This window comes from Erithacus rubecula (genome assembly GCF_903797595.1).
Source record: "Erithacus rubecula genome assembly, chromosome: 18".
Classification (NCBI taxonomy): Eukaryota; Metazoa; Chordata; class Aves; order Passeriformes; family Muscicapidae; genus Erithacus; species Erithacus rubecula.
In genome coordinates this window covers 6,278,547-6,294,858 of record NC_136670.1, presented here as the reverse complement: position 1 = coordinate 6,294,858, position 16,312 = coordinate 6,278,547, and the positions used below count along the sequence as shown (strand labels likewise).

Here is a 16,312-nt window from a genome sequence, read left to right as displayed (position 1 = left end):
CAGTTTTGTCACCCAGGAGGTCCTGGGAAAGCAGCCCCATATCCTCTCAGGGGCTTAAAGGTGTCTCTTGTGTTAAGTTCACATGAGGATCAAAGGTCAGGTTCAGCCTTGATGGCAAAACCTCACAAGATTTTATTGCCATCAAATCCAAATGTAAACCCTTATCCCAATTGAAGTGGAAGACCTGAGCAAGCTCCAGTCTTACAGACATCTTGATTCATATTTATCTTTAGTAAGATAATTATATAACAACCACTACAGAACTAGCACTGGTGCAATCAGAGCTGCAGTTTTCACAGCTGAATATTTCCTATGTGTTCTTATATCTTGCTGGTCTGAGTGCCAAGAAATACTGTAATGCACAAGTTACCTGGGAGTAGCCATGTTGAAACAGCAAATTGAAAGTGTTTCTTGAAACACTTCAGCATTTGCAATAAACAAATTTCAAATTTAACATCACACACTCCCACACTGGAATTTTCCCTCCATTAAACATGCCCATGCTACTGGGAAGGCAAAACTATATAACACAGTCTATGTTCTTAATTTTGAGAAAATTTATGAAATTATGAAATAATTTCATGCAATAATTTTATGACATTTATGAAAAGTGAGTCAAAATATCCAGTGACATCTGCCAATTGAGGATAAAATCTCATTCTGCTTCTTACCTTGTTCAAGAGGCTCATCATGTCAAAAAATGTACAAATAGGATGGCCAGACCAATGTTCAGTAAGATGACCATACAGATCACGATTGTGTTAGGTCCCTGAAGAAAAAACCCAGGAGAGAGTATTACACACCACAGCTCCAGGGGAGGAGACAGACAGCTTGATTCTGCTGTTCAAAAATACCACAATCATCCCCTCCCAATGCACTGAAATCTGCCATTGAAAAACCAGCCTGAATTTCAAACTAGTGGAATGTTTATCCTGTCCTATTCCTACTTCTTCCCTGCAAATTAATTTGAAGGAGGTTAAATCAGGCTTCTTTTGCAGCTAAATTAGATTAAAGGAGACCCTGATCACAGAAACATGAACTGCTGATCCCATGTCAGTCTGCTCCTCCCAACTCTCTTCTGCATCCACACTGCCTGTGTTTGTAAACTTGCCATTTTTAATATCATAGAATCATAGAGTGCTTTGGTTTGGAAGGGGGCCTTGAAGATCATCTATTTCCAAAGCCCAGCAAATGAACCCATGTGAGATTGCTGTAATTTCAGACCAAAGTATTTCCCAGCTGAGCTTTTCTAAAGTCACATCGGAATCATTCACATCCAGAGGGCTGCGAGATGGGACTCAGAGGGCTAATAAAATGTCTGGGTTTCCAGCTGTATTTGCTAAGAACAAAATTGAATTTCAGTGACTGTATTTTAAACCTGGGAAACTGACTGGTGATTCAATACCACAGTTCAGCTCATGAGGTGCCCCTACAGCAAAAAAAAGTAAATGTAAGGGGTAAAAGAGAAACACACTTGAGCTTCTCCTGTTTTTCCCCCCCAAATTTCACATCCAATTTGGCTGGTAATGGGGTGGGTAAAGAAGGCGAGAAAAGTGTATAAAATAAATTGGAAGACGCCTGGTTTTGCACAGATTTTGAAACACAATGTGTCTGAAAGCATATCTGCCCAGGCAAAGAGAGGAGGGCAAAAGAGGAGGGTTATGAATGTCAGGCCAAGCACGCAGGCAGGGCAGGGGAGGGGGATAGCAACACTCTCCTCCGGTGGGCTCTAGATCCCACAGAGAGCCTCTGGGCACCCCCTGCAGCCCCAGGGACCTGCATCCTCTGGGCCCTGCCAGAGCTCACGGGGAACAATGAAGGAAAGGCAAGGGATGCCCCACGTCACCTCGTCACACTCCTCCGCCTTCTGTGCTGCCAGCAGTGCCGCCGGGGCCGGGCCGCGCTTGGCCCCCGCCCTGGGCTCCGGCCGGCCTGGCGCCCGGGCCTCAGTCTTCCTGTCGGCCGCGGGCTCGGCCCGGCCCGTGGCTCTGCGCTCGGGGCTGGGGCGCTGCTGCGGCTCCGGCCTGGCCTCCGCCGCCTTCTCCTCCCGGGCCTGCGGCGGGCCAGGGGTGCCCCCCCGGCGCTGCGGCTCCCCCCGGGGCTCGGGGGAGGGCGGCTCGTTCTCGGGGAACTGCTCCTCCTCATAGTCCGTGGCGGGGGTGACCGGGGAGGTCCGCACGGCGTAGCTGTGGTAGCCCTTGAAGAGCTCGGCGTCGGGCTCGCCGTGCGCCATGCGCTGCAGCGGCCCGATCTCCATCTGCTCGGCGGGGCGGCCGCGGCCCCGCGAGCCCGGCCGGCCCTCGCCCTCCGAGGGCGCGGGGCTCCCGCCGCCCGCCTCGGCCCGGCCGCCCGGGCGCGGCGCCCCGTCCTGCCGGGGGCCCGCCTTGGCCCGCTTGGGCTCGGGCGGGGTGGCGGCGGGGCTGGGCGCCGGGCTGGCGCGGGGCCGCGGCTCCTCCTGCTCGTGCAGCTGCGGGCTCTCGGGCGGCGTGGGCGGCGGCGGGGCCGCCTCGGGCCGCGGCGGCGCCTCCTCCTCCATGTTGACCGCGTGCTCCGCGTTCTCGATGATCTCCTGCAGCAGCTTGCGCTTCTGGTACTCGGGGCCTGCGGAGACACGGCTGGCGTGAGGAGTCACAGCCACACAGAACCACTGCTCGAACACACCGCCAACATCATCCGCTACAACCCGTGCCCCAACACCTCGGCTAGACCACGGCACCAAGTGCCACACCCAGTCTGTTCTTAAATGCATCCAGGGATGGTGACTTGTGGGATTCTTTGGGCACGGTTGTCAGGACAAACTCAGGAGCTCTCTATATTCTGGTCTTGAAGTTTGCAGTTTATTACAAAGGGCGTGGGTGTATAGGGCCCTGCTGAGAGCTGCCAGAGAAGAGAGGGGGATAAGAGACGTAAGAGAGAGATTTTCCTGTTTACAACACAATAAATCTTCGTTCATGTTGAATATATTAATTTCCACTAACCAATCTAATACAATATACAAATTCTCTTAACATTTGCATGCAACCTATAGAAATCACTATATTACCATGTTTAACTGCTTTCTTATCTCTAAACTTTATCTCTGATCTTTCACATCATACTTGGAGAGGATGTCTGCTGGCTTTTGGTATTTGTGGAATTTGGCATTATCTAAACAAAGGGAAAAGACCTTCAAGTATTCACATTGTTGCTCTCAGCCACACAATCAAAAACTGCTATCATTTCTTGCTCATGTTTTCAAAATCTTTTGCTAAACACTCGTATTTATAAGGTTTTTCTGGGTCATCCTTTTTTATTTAATGCCTGGGAAGCTCTTCCATGTGGCTTCCTTGGTGTCAAACAGCATGGTAACTTCACAGGATACACAGGATGAACAGTGTCATCGGGAAAGGCAGGGTCCCCAAATGGAAAAACATGTTTCTTATATATGGAACAGGGCTGGAAGTTACACAACCCTCTTGTCTGCCCTGAGCTCTACAACAGCAGCAAAATTACCTGGCACCATCACGAAAGGTGACTCAGGGCTTCAGATTTCGTTTTGGCCTCATCACTGCCTTGTGAGTCCCTAGCAACATTGCCTCACTTCAATTGTCCACCTATCATTAAATCTTTACTTCTTATTAACCCCACTGCAAATTTCAACCCAGCCTTGGTCAGGGAAATTCAGACAGAGCCTGACACCAAAGATACCCACCAAAATGCATCACTAAAGAACTGGGAATGTCTTGTGGAATGACAACCCTGCAGAGTGCTCCACATGCTGAGATGTGCTGGGAGAAGGATCCCCACACATGACCATGATGCTGATAGAAAGTGAGAACAGGAAGAGCATCCTGTGCAGTGTGAGGTCACAGAGCAGCTTCTTGGAAAGCAAAGCACCTGCTCTGGCCTCATTCTGCTGAACCCCAGTGATGCTGGGGAGTGCAGATGTACAGGGCTTGCTCTGTGCTCCTGAACAAACAGATCCTGGAGCCACACTGGCTCTGGCTGCCTTAAGGTCCCTCCCCTCATCTCCTCCATCTCAAGGACTGATGCAGACCTGAGTCAGGTTGGGAAATTTGGCTTGGTGCTCCTTTCCCTGTCAAAGTCAGTGGTATGATTTGCACACTGCTACCTCCTGTCCATGCAGGCAATGCCTCCACTTGGAGGGGCAGTGGGGAAAAGGAGGGCCCTGATTTCAGCTGCTCTGCTCTGCCTGCACACTCCTGTCAATCAGCAGGTGACCCATTCAGGGCCATTTATTTCTGGCTGCAACTGAGTTATTTGGAAGCCATTTCAACAGTTGTTCAGACTCCTCAAAATAGGCTGCCTGCAGCTCCAGGCTCCTTGCTCTCCCCTGCTGCTTTCTTCTCTTCCTGACCAATTTACAACACAAAAACCCCCAACTGCCTGGAGGACATGCACTCACCTCCCCATCTGCATCTCCCAGCATATTTCAGCAAGGGTTTTGGCTTCCATCCTTCTCTAAATTACTGGGGATGATATCCTAACTGAATTTCAGGGCTCAGCAGTTATTAGGGATATGGGGCTTGCTGAGCAGGACTGCCTGTGCCAGACACAACACAGTCAATCTGCCAGGATAGCAGGGAGAAATACAGCTACCAAACACTGCTGGGCTCTCCTGGCTGTGTGAGCAGAGTTCTCAGTCCTAGCAAAAGCCAAGGCTGGACTATTGTCTATTTGTTCCTGGATGGTGCAACCATGTCAGAAGAGACTATTCTTGTGCACTTTGGGAATTTAGTGGTTTAAAAGAATCATAGAGGAATAACATGCATCAGGAGGTTAGAAGGCCACTGAGAGAGGCCAGGACCCAAGTGAGGCCCTGCATAACAGCAGCAAGAGGATCCAGCACCTGAGGAGACAGGAGTGGAGGTCAGGCTGCCCCAAGTGTTTTACAGAGACTGTTTCAATTGTCTCATTCAATCACCATGGGTGGAAAAAATCATCTAGCTAGATGTCCAAAACCTCCCCACAGGAATTCCAGTTTCCTTTGTCTCTGTGCTATAAATACCCCAGTGTGCAAAGGGTGAATGTAGAGCTCTGAGTGGCAGCTGGGGGCTTATGTGAGGATCAAGCAACGTTTAGCCATTGTTAAATGAAGTGCCATGAGCTGGCTCATGCCCATGCCCGGGTGCTTTGGTGTTTCCCCACTCAAAGCCAGCTCCAAAAGGCCTTGCTGGGTGCTGGGCAGGAAGAGGCAGCTCCCCAGCACAGCATTGGCCCAGCTCTTAGGTGCAGAACAAGGGAATTTAGGAAAATCTGTCAGCATGACTCTCCCCAATCAGGCAGTTTTTAGCTGCTCCCATTTCCCACTGTGTGCCCTGGGCCAGGGTGTGGTGCAGGAGATGCAGACACCAAGTCAGAGCAGGGGAAGGTGTCAGGTTTTGCTGAGCACAAGTCAACCTTTGGCTTCCACCCCCAGTTTTAGTGCTGTGATAGTCCCTCTGATCCTGCCTCAATAACCATGGGACACTCACTCCAGGCAATAAATCCAGATAATAAGAAAGATAGGATCAAAATGTAGGCACATGGAATTTTATTTTCTGCTCTGTTATTGCCTTCACTGTCTGTAAAAGAAAATTTTCCAGGAGGAGCATACCTCTAGCTAACTCAGTCCAGGGAAAAGCAATGGCATTCACAATGCTGCTTCTAATATTACACTTCCCATCTACTAATCCTCAGTGCTTGGTCTCACAGAAGGAACCTCCCAAGTGTTTTCCCAGCCAAATAATTAGCAGTGATGCTAACAAATGAATAGAGAATCAGGGAAATAGTATTTTGTATTAGCTGCTTTCTTATAGGATATTAAGCTCCTAATTAGCAGAGTCTGATTGTTCTGAGGGCCCACAGGATATGGGTTTGTGAGTCAATGTGCAACACTGTTCCAAGCAAAAGCCACAAGGGATATATCTGCAGGAGAGCTGCAGATAGCCCCAAGCTTGCTGCTTGTCCTGTCTGGTGTTCTGAGGGCTTTGCTGTGTGGAAAAGCATGAGAAGCTGAGAAACTGTGGGGTTCTCCTTCAGGCTATGGTAACAGATCAAGTAAAACAGTGGTGTAAAGAGGACAGCAAATCAGCCAGGGCAAGGGGCTGGCTGCAACCGAGCAAAAGAGGATTTAGGATAGACAGGAAAAGTGGGTGAAGCACTTGAACAGACTCCCCATGGAAATTTCAAGACCCCTCTTGGAAGATTCCTCTGATCCTACCTGGCTGGTAGAAGTCTGGGGAGAGCTCCCTGGCCATCATTCTGGCTATGCCTGATTCGTTGTTGGCTGCCTGAGCTGCCTGCTCAGACCCTTCAGCCTTGGCTTTGGCATGAGCCGTCCTGCAGAGAGAAGAGGGGAGAACAGTGAGCACCCTCTGGCCAAGGTCATCCCAGCTCACACTGCAAACCCTGGCTGGCACCAAAACTGCAACAGCCCATCTGGCATAACAGCACTCACAATCTGCCCACACGACCCCAAACCCTACACTCAGGGAGAGAAGAGCAGATTTTCAGCATGGAAGGGGCCCAGATGCTCAAGAGTAAGGTGGAAAGGCTGCACAGAGGGAACAGGGCAGGTGGATTAGCAAATGTGAGCATGTTCACATGCTGCAGGGAGGCAGCAGGTGCTGCAGAATGGAGTCACTCTCTGCTGTGCTGCTCAGAGGAATGACCAAGGCATCAGACAGGCATTGCTGGTGGCTGAATTCCTCTGTGTGTCACCAGCCCTGAGCTGCACCTCACCAGAGGCAGTGTGCCCCTGCTCAGCACACAAGATGGCTTTTCCCAATATTTTTCTCTTGTAGCTCTCCAGAAAACAACACACCTTGTCCAGGGCTCCTTTACTGGCTGCAGCCTGCCAGGCTGATTTCAGCAGAGCTGTTATCTCCCTCTCAGTTTGGCTCTCTGAGTCCTCTCTGCTCCTTCCCAGCACATCTCCTCCTTGCTCCACAGGGCTACAGGCTATGGGAGTTATTTTACTGGCCAGCTGTCATATTCCTCACATGCCTCATGCTCAGGGCCCTGTGATCTTCTTGCTAAAAGCAGGGCTGGCTTTACAGCCCAGCTGCTTGCAGTCTGGGAAGGAGCTGACTTCAAACAGCAACATTGCACCTTAAAAATAAGGGTGGGTGAAGCACAGTATGTTCAGCTGCTTTTGCTGCACTCAGGTCTTACCAAGAGCTGCCTTCCCCATGCTCTCAGTGTCATATTTTCTCAGGCTCTCCATATTCCCTGTTTCACATTTTGTGTGATTAGTTAGCATTCCTGAAACACCCAGTTCAACCTAAATTACAACCTTTAATGTGGTCTTAGGGTGTCTGATGAGCCCTTTTCAGATGCAGGTTGGTATCTGGTCATGGTTTAGGACAAAAAAGGAGAAAAGAAGCAGTTCTCATTCCTGCAGTGAAAACACTCCAGAGGAATTTTTGGACTGTTAGTCATGAAATGAGGATTGATTCCTTCCCATTAAACTGAGATGCAGTAGGCAGACAAGACAAGTCTGAATACTCAACAGGTGCAATAGAAATGCTGTTCTGAGACCCTTACAAGGCAGAAGATATACACATATGCCATTCTGAGTAGCTGCAGGGAAAGAACTAAAAGTAGGGCATCAATCCCAACTGATACAGGCAACAGTGTGACTTGACAAGGGGCCAAAAACCCTCCTCAGGGCCCTGTGATAGAGAAGAGGCTGCAGAGCTGCTGTGGCTCAGCCTGTCCCTCCCTGGGATGACATCCCACTCTGCTGGAGCCATGATTCACCTCCTTGCCCACACTCACAAGTTATCACCCTGCTTTCTCTGCAGGTTCAGCTGCCTGGGATTGCAGTCATTCTTGGTCTTTTTATCCAAAATTATTACAGCTTCTGAAAAACCCAGACACATGATGAGGCAGAAAACAGCATTTTTAGGCTGCTGCTTGCAAGCAGGGGGTCTGAGCCAGTCCTGAACAGAGAAAGCACCTCCTTTTTTGGTAGCATATAATCAGTGTGATTAATTCCAGTATAATCTGGCAGGGGCCGAGGGGGATGTGTCTGTGCTCTCCATGCCTGGGGGATCAGAGTGGGCTGGGTGTGCTGTGCCTGGGGCACACAGCCTGCCTGGCGCCAGCCCCAGGGAACAGGCTTGAAGGGAGGATCCAGCTCTTTACACTGCAGGACATGCTCCAGGCCCTGCCTTTGTCCTGCTGCTCCTGGAGGATGAGATTCACCATCAAGAGATAAAATTCTCCCTTTCTGCTGCTCTCTGAGCCAGGCAGATGCTGTCCTGACCAGTTCCCAGACAATCAGCCAGCTGGCCCCAGCTGGGGGAACAGCAAGCAGCTCCTGGCAAGTGCTTTCCTCAAGGCAGCTCCCAAAGAAGTAATGTGGAAATGCACTGCATGTGGGGTCTGCTCTCACTAGTAAGGACAGAGCTGGACATGTCACCAAGTGGGTGCAGATGGCTCCTGTGTGCTCAGCTCTCTCCCAGAACCTGGGGACAACACAAGAGAACAGCCTGGGGATGTTGGAAGTTGAGGTAGCTCCCAGTTATGCTTTTCTTCTGCTGGAGTTTTGCTTTCCTCCAGAGAAGCTGCTGGATGCTATTTGATGGCAATTCCTGCAGATGGAGAGATGGCAAGACCAAGAAGATCCAGCCTGGGTTGCAGAGGCTGCAGTGAGGATGCTGTGGGTGGTGGGGAGCTGAGCCATCTCTGTGAGACACTCCAGCCCCAGGAGCAGCAGGGTTCTACAATGAAGGATGTGAGGGCAGGACACTCTGGGGCAGCTCCTGGGCAGCACACTCAGAGCAGTAACAAGAAGCTGAGCAGCACAACTTTGGCATCCTGCACTGCTCATGGCAGCTCTCACTCTGTGGGACACAGCTGGCCTCTGCTCCTGTTCTCCTGCTTGCAAAGTCATCCAGAGGTGTTTGATTTGGGGGGAATATGTGCAACACAGCTGCACTTTCAAATCTGTCTCCTCCAGCAGAGCACACATCAGCCCTGTGGGCATCCCAGGACAGCACTGCTCCCACAGCCAGCACATCCCAGGAGAGCACTGCTCCTACAGCCAGCACATCCCAGGAGAGCAGCCAGCACATCCCAGGAGAGCACTGCTCCCACAGCCAGCACATCCCAGGAGAGCACTGCTCCCATAGCCAGCACATCCCAGGAGAGCAGCCAGCACATCCCAGGAGAGCACTGCTCCCACAGCCAGCACATCCCAGGAGAGCACTGCTCCCACAGCCAGCACATCCCAGGAGAGCACTGCTCCTACAGCCAGCACATCCCAGGAGAGCACTGCTCCTACAGCCAGCACATCCCAGGAGAGCACTGCTCCCATAGCCAGCACATCCCAGGAGAGCACTGCTCCCACAGCAGAGCACATCCCAGGAGAGCACTGCTCCCACAGCCAGCACATCCCAGGAGAGCACTGCTCCTACAGCCAGCACATCCCAGGAGAGCACTGCTCCCACAGCCAGCACATCCCAGGAGAGCACTGCTCCCATAGCCAGCACATCCCAGGAGAGCACTGCTCCCACAGCTAGCACATCCCAGGAGAGCAGCCAGCACATCCCAGGAGAGCACTGCTCCCACAGCCAGCACATCCCAGGAGAGCACTGCTCCCACAGCAGAGCACATCCCAGGAGAGCACTGCTCCCACAGCAGAGCACATCCCAGGAGAGCACTGCTCCCACAGCCAGCACATCCCAGGAGAGCACTGCTCCCACAGCAGAGCACATCCCAGGAGAGCACTGCTCCCACAGCTAGCACATCCCAGGAGAGCAGCCAGCACATCCCAGGAGAGCACTGCTCCTACAGCCAGCACATCCCAGGAGAGCAGCCAGCACATCCCAGGAGAGCACTGCTCCCACAGCCAGCCTGGCCCCAGCAGGGATCATGCTCCACTGCTGAGATCATTTATCTGGCAGCAGCCAGGTGATGAACATTAAGCTTTCAGAAACATGGCACAGAATCTTAAGCTGATCTTCCCTGGTTGATCCCCACATCCCCAGAGCACCAAGGCTGCTCACAGCCCTCCAAAAAAATCTGCACTCAGGGTTTAGTAGCACTCTGACAAAGCCCAGGCTAGAGGAAAGGGTCCAGCCATAACAATAACACATAACTGGCCTCGAGTATTCCTGAATTTGTTATTTATCCACGTGGCTGGCAGAGCCTGGGAGTTCAGCACAGAGGAAAACCTGGCCCTGGCAGCAAAGAAGGAGACAAACACCAGCCACCCTGGGAGAGCCCAGAGCATGCACAACAGCCTGTCCCATCCCATAGGCCTGGGGTCTGCCAGGAGCAGGAGCTAAGGAAAGAAAAAGCTCAGGGAGGTTTGAGGGTGTCAGGAAGGTGATCTTGAAACCCCAGAAGTGAAACATGGAAGAGGAAAAATTTCTTCCAAGGTTAAAATCTCAAAATGCAGAATGAGCTTTTGCAAAAAGGAAATGCCAGCTTTGATAAATTTGATGCTATTCAAGCACACTTTAATCAGGGCCATACTTTTTTATTTACTACTGTTGTGTTGTCAGCTCCCAGTAACTCTGCAGTAAACAGCCCCTGCAAAAACCAACAGAGGAGAAAGTCTGGAGATAGAGGAGCTCAGTGGGAAACCAAAACACAGACCCAGGGGAGAGCAGCCAGCAGCAGAATCCAAAAAACCCTTTTCAAGGCAGCGCTGGAAAATGAGCCACAAACAATAAACACATCCAGCTGGAGGAAATAAACACGAGGAGGGACCTTTACAAACCCAACGCAGTGCTCCCCATCCCAAAAGGCAGCACTGCCAGCACGAGCACTTCCCAACTGCACCCTGAGCCATCTCCCTGGGCAGAGCTGTTAAAAATAGCTGCAGTGAATTCTCTGCAAGGAGGAGCAGCAGTCGGAGCCGAGCTCAGGGGAGGCATGTGGGCAATGCCTGCAGCCCCTGTCCCAGCCCTGCTGCCTCTTGGCTTCACACTCCAGCAGGACACCAGCCTTACATGCATCTGCTGCTTTATTTGCTCCTCTGGCATGGCTCTAATGCTTTAATCGTTTTTGTGCTAGTGCAGGACAGAGCACCACTCCTGTCCTTCCTGGCCACCTCCCAGAAGCACGGCCTGAAGCATTGCTGCAGCTGCTGTGAAATGCCCCAGGACACACGAGCCGCAGCTGAGCACCGCGCTAACAGGTGAGACCCAGCCCGGCTCTCTGCACAGCTCTGTGCCTCTGCACATCCACATGGGATTAGACTGCCATGAAACTGGAATTAGCAGGGAATGCTGCAAATACCAGACAGGGCTGGGCTGCCTGAAGATGCAGCAATGACCTTGCAGCTAGTAACAGGGGAAGAGTTCAGCTCTCTGTCCTTCCTTCTCCCTTGTTAAATTCCCTTGTTGATTCAGCAAACTCTGAGCAAGGACCAAATGAACACCCTTCCAAACCAACCCATTCTATGATTCTATGATTCTTGATATTAGGAACTGTCTAGAAGACCATTAAGCAAAAGTAACTCATAAGTCAGTTCTGGGAAGAGAGTCTTCTGCTGAACCCCCCTCTCCTGGAAATTGACTTTTTCCACTCCCAGCCAAATTCCTGCTCCAGCATTCAGCAGAATCATTTTGTCCTTATGAAGAAACTTAAAATAATTGTTTGTCTTGGCAGGAATGTTTGCAGCACTCAGAAGGGATCAAGGGAAAGCTGAAGAAGTGTTTTTGTTAATGACACCACGGTGCCTTCTGTGGTCACATTGTGAAGGGCAAGAGGACACAGACCTGACCAGCACATACCCGGGCTGGGGCATTTAAAGGTCCATTCCAGAATTCTATGTTTCTACATCCTGACTAGGATAGAACTTTCTGGCTTCTCCATTTGACACATTTATGTCATCTCTCTATCTAGAGCATCCCTTTCTTCCTTCTCAGTCCCAATCAATCTTCTTTCTCTCTCTCTCTCTCTGCCTCCCAGCAAAACCCTGCTACCCTCATTTGTCTGTAACCAGCCCATGAGACTGAATATCCCTCTTCAGTTCACCTCTCATGCCACTTTCCCTGCCCTCAGTCAAACCCATCTGTCCCACCCCATGGGTGTCCTGCCCTGACAGACAGCTGTGCCATTCCTTTTGCTCTTTTTGCTCCATCAGTCACATTCATGTACCCACTCCACTTCCACTCTGACACCCCTGGCTGCATGAGCACCTGCTGCTTTACAATATGGGCTCTGCACCTGCAAGGTGTGATCTAAATCATGAAATAGGCATAAATCAACACAATTTGCATCCTAAAGTAAATACCTCCATACTACTGGAGCAGAAAGCCAAAAAGAGAAACCATACTGATCTTGCAGAGCAGCTCATGAGATGCTCCAGGCTCTTCCCTCTCAGTACCAGCACTTACACAGAAATGGTAGCACAGGCTACTTGCCTGGATAAATCAGACCTTTTCTCCTTCCTTCCACACAAAGGCATGACCAGGCCATTCAGCCCAGAGAAAAGCATCCTTTTCTCTGCAGTGCTTTAGGAGCACAGGGCTGGCAGAACTCCCTGCCACCTAACGAGCTCAGCCTTTATGATTACTTGGTGAATTTTTAAAATACCGAAATGTTATCCTTAGCTCTAAATAGCTCTGAGCCACTTGCATCTTTCACTGAGGGATACTTCCCCTTGGAACAGTTAAAGTGATATTAATCTTTCACCAGACAGATCTGCAGCTGTCTTCAATAAGATGACAACCTACTCACCCCAGCCCCACGTATAGGAGATCTGCTCCACCAGTCTCTGCCACCTGAGTGGCCCCAAAAGGAGCAGAGCAAGCCAGAGTCTGTGGGCTCAAAGGGCTGCTGGCCCCAGGATAACACCAGAGCCCAGGGACACTGCACCATGGGCAGGACAGGCAGCTCCTGGCCCTGCTGGAGCCTGTCCTGCCAGCACAGCCAGGATGTCAGAGCATCCACAGAGGTATTTTTGGGAAAAGGATTTGTAGCTGCCAGCTGGACTCTCTTCTTCCCCCCCTGGTTTTCAGGGCCACCCTGCTGCTCTGGGTGCAGATTGAGAGGAGCCCTGAGGAGCAGGTCCCTCAGAGCAGCACAGCCTTGGGCTATGCCCAAATGGCAGTGATTTATTCCAGCTTCCAGGACACCATTACCAAAGACCTTAACAATGCCCTGGGGACCCTGACTTGATTAGCTACTGCTGCAGAATGAAAGGAGCTGGGTTATCCCACCCACTAGTGCATCAAACCATCTTTACAGCACACATGCAATCATGGTCCTTCAGCCTTTCCACCCCTCCATGCTCCTCCCTGCCTGTACCTGCACTGAGTGAGCAGGGGCTGCTCCCTGCCCTGCCCTTGGAATTCCTGCTTCCAAGGAAGACCAGGGACACAGCAGACATTTGTTTTGAGGGAGCTCACCTGACCCAGGAGGTCCTGCCCAGCCCCAGGCTCTGCCAAACAGACAGCATCTATAAGAGGAGAGTGTTTTACCAGACTGTTGGATCCACCAGCATTAAAATGGGTCAGAAACTCTGTGTTTTCACTCTAAGATTATTGTTTTTTAAATCAAAATTTTTAGCAACTTCTAAATCAAATGTTTTTTCAGATTTCAGAAATCCAAACCAAAAGAGTGAGGAACTGTTGTATGTGTTTTGTGAGGTTTTTTTCCCCAGTCAAAAAAAGAAAAGCATAAATGAAGGTGTATCTCTTAAATATTGCATTTGCCCAAAACCCAAATTACTTATCCAAATTTAAAGTAGGAGTCTTTTTCTCCCAGTCCTGTAGGTCTCTTGAGTTGATGCTCATAGATCTGAGGTCCAGGAAAAAGAAGAGAGGGAGCTGGGAGGGCACCCAGGCCACCTCCCATGGCTCAGTGCCTGCAGCTCCCAGGCACTGCACCCAGGGCTGCTGAGAGCAGCCAGGCAGATGGGACACCAATCCCTGCCAACCCTCACTGAAAAATCATCAGCCTCTGCAGGAGCAAAGTGAAAAATCTTGGACTGAGAAAGCCAAAGGGGCTCTGGCTCAGCAGCAGGATAAGCTGAGAAAATGCCTCTCCTCCAGGAGAAGGGAGGGAGGGTTTCTGCATCACAGGCTTTCTACTTGAATTGGAGGTTTTACTTAAATATTATTTCTTTTTCAAGATAAGGCTATTTCACATTCCACTGAAATGATGATAACCTGTGAGCAAAGCATGATTGAATTCAATGATTTCAAAGCCCAGCTCCCTGCCAGCAAGCATTTGGATGGGAGTCAGAGCCATTCTTGTTCCACACTGCAGCAGATCAATTGAACAAGATGCTATCCTTTTTCCATATTAAAGTCACACTTCATTTCTCCCTTTCTGTGTTAGTAAGCTGTTGAGATAAGTATTTCCCAGAAGGTGAGAATGAACAGCCCATTAATTGCACCTTTCCTGTCTGGCTATCTGTACCCATCCCCTGACATTCTGCCATCCCATCTCTGCTGCTCTTGAGGGGATCCCTGCAACACAGAGCCCCACTTGCCTCAACCCTGATAACCCAGCAAGCCCTGGAGAAAGCTGTGTGCTCTCCAGCACATGCTTTCTCCTCAGAGCTACTGAAAATGCATGTTCCTTCTTACCCTAATAAGGCATGAAAGTGCCTGAGGAAATTCATGTGAGGTGGGTGGAAAAGAGATAAAGCCATGCACCCTCCTCCAGAGGCAGAGCACATCCCTCCTAAGGAGCACGGTGGGCCAAAAATGTGTCAGTGCTGGAAGTGCAGCCAGGCTGTTCTGCAGAGGCTGGAAGAAAGGAGTGAAGGCATCACACCATCACTCACCAGTGACACTGAATCCCTCCAGCCCACAGAGCCTCACACGCAGCCCCTCTCTGGAGGGACACACTGTGGCTGTCCCACAGCTGGGGTGGGTGTCTGATCTGGCTCTGAACCCCAGCACTGGGGCTTGCTGTCCCCATGGCCACACTGGATCAGACAGCTCACCCAAACCCTACAGCTCCCTCCCTGCATGGCTCCAGGGGATGGGTGGAACGAGGATTAGGCAGAGGTTTGAAAACAGCAATATTTCTGCAGAGCTGGAGGCTGCTGTGCCACACGGACAGTGGGAGAGCCCCAGCCCTGGGCTTCAGCTGGTGCAGAAATAGATGCCAACAACTGGGCTTCTATTAACCAAGGGTGATGAAACAGGATTATCCTCTTTATAAACACTCCGAGCTCTGGGAGAAACATCTTTACTGGGACAGAAGGACTCAGGAGCATCCCCTCAATACTGTGTCCTGGCACTCAGCTATAGCAGGGAGCCATGTGGCTGCCCTGGTTTCTCCCTGTCCATGTGCACACTGACTCTCTGAACCCTGACCATGGAAGATGCAGATTCCCATTATGGGGGCTGTGAGGCAGCCAGAACTCCTGGAGCAGCCAGAATACCCAGCCATCAAGGAGCTGTGCTCAGCTCAGGCCACTCCACTGCCTGCACTTGCTAGGAGTGACCCTTCCACTGCAGCCTATGGGGAGGTGAGGGGTAGTCCTTGGCCCCCCTGCACTTGTCATTTAAGCCCCAGGAGAGCTCAGGCTGTGACATCTGTGATCTTTGGTGTCTGATCTCTGATCAGACAGCTGCAGAAATGCTGCTCCCCAGTCGTGTCCCTCCCTGGCAAATAGCAGCCAACAACGACCCAGGGCTGGGGAAATCTCTGCCCATCTCCTGCCTGCTGCTGCATCCTAATTACACCCCCATCCATCACACCTGGAGGTGTGGAGTCCTGGAGCAGAGAGATTGTGAGGCTGGGAGAGCACAGGAGGATCAGCTGCTGTCCTGGCAGGGGCTGTCCTGAGCCAGGGGTGGCCACAAGCATCCTGCCCTCCTCTGGCTTTAGACCTAAAGGTCTGGGAATGTGCTGAACTCCTAGGTGTCTAATGCCTGTGCCTCTGGCTAAAAGCACGTTTTAAAAAAATCCTTTTGCTTTTTTTTTAGAGCAAACCCCAAGTCTGATTCAACAGACTTAAAATCCCAGCTCTGAAATCTGGCCTCAGGGAAAGCTGAGCTGTGCTGTCAGCCCCAGGAGCACCAAGGCCACCGTGGCCACCAGCCCAGCACTGCACTGGACACAAAGCATGCCCCACCAAAGAGGTGCCTCAGGAAATTGTCCCTTTGGCTGCCAGGAGCAGCAGGGACCAGGGCAGAGCTGTGCCCAGTGAAGCACCTTGCAGTGGGAGCACTCAGGCCAGCCCCAGCAGCGTGGGCTGCCCCAGCCTGGCTCTCAGCTGTCACACTCTGGCCATGCTGATAGAGCCCTGCTCTGCCTGCCCTTATTTAGTCAGGAGCCTGTGCTGACTGCAGCGATTTTGGGACGTCATTTGCACCACACAGCCGCGTTCCCCAAGGAGACGCTGCTG

The 16,312-nt window shown here is 51.3% G+C and overlaps 1 protein-coding gene across 1 annotated transcript in view; it reads right to left on the bottom strand.

The window, feature by feature from the left end:
- Window positions 1-16,312, bottom strand: part of JPH2 (junctophilin 2) — a 33,321-nt gene that overhangs the window by 2,651 nt on the left and 14,358 nt on the right. Inside the window, exons 3-5 of the mRNA XM_079322042.1 lie at window positions 6,203-6,321; window positions 1,847-2,601; window positions 672-769 (exon numbers count right to left, since the gene is read on the bottom strand). Coding sequence (XP_079178168.1) covers window positions 689-769; window positions 1,847-2,601; window positions 6,203-6,321 — 955 coding nt within the window. The 3' untranslated portion in view covers window positions 672-688. The remainder of the gene's footprint in view (window positions 1-671; window positions 770-1,846; window positions 2,602-6,202; window positions 6,322-16,312) is intronic.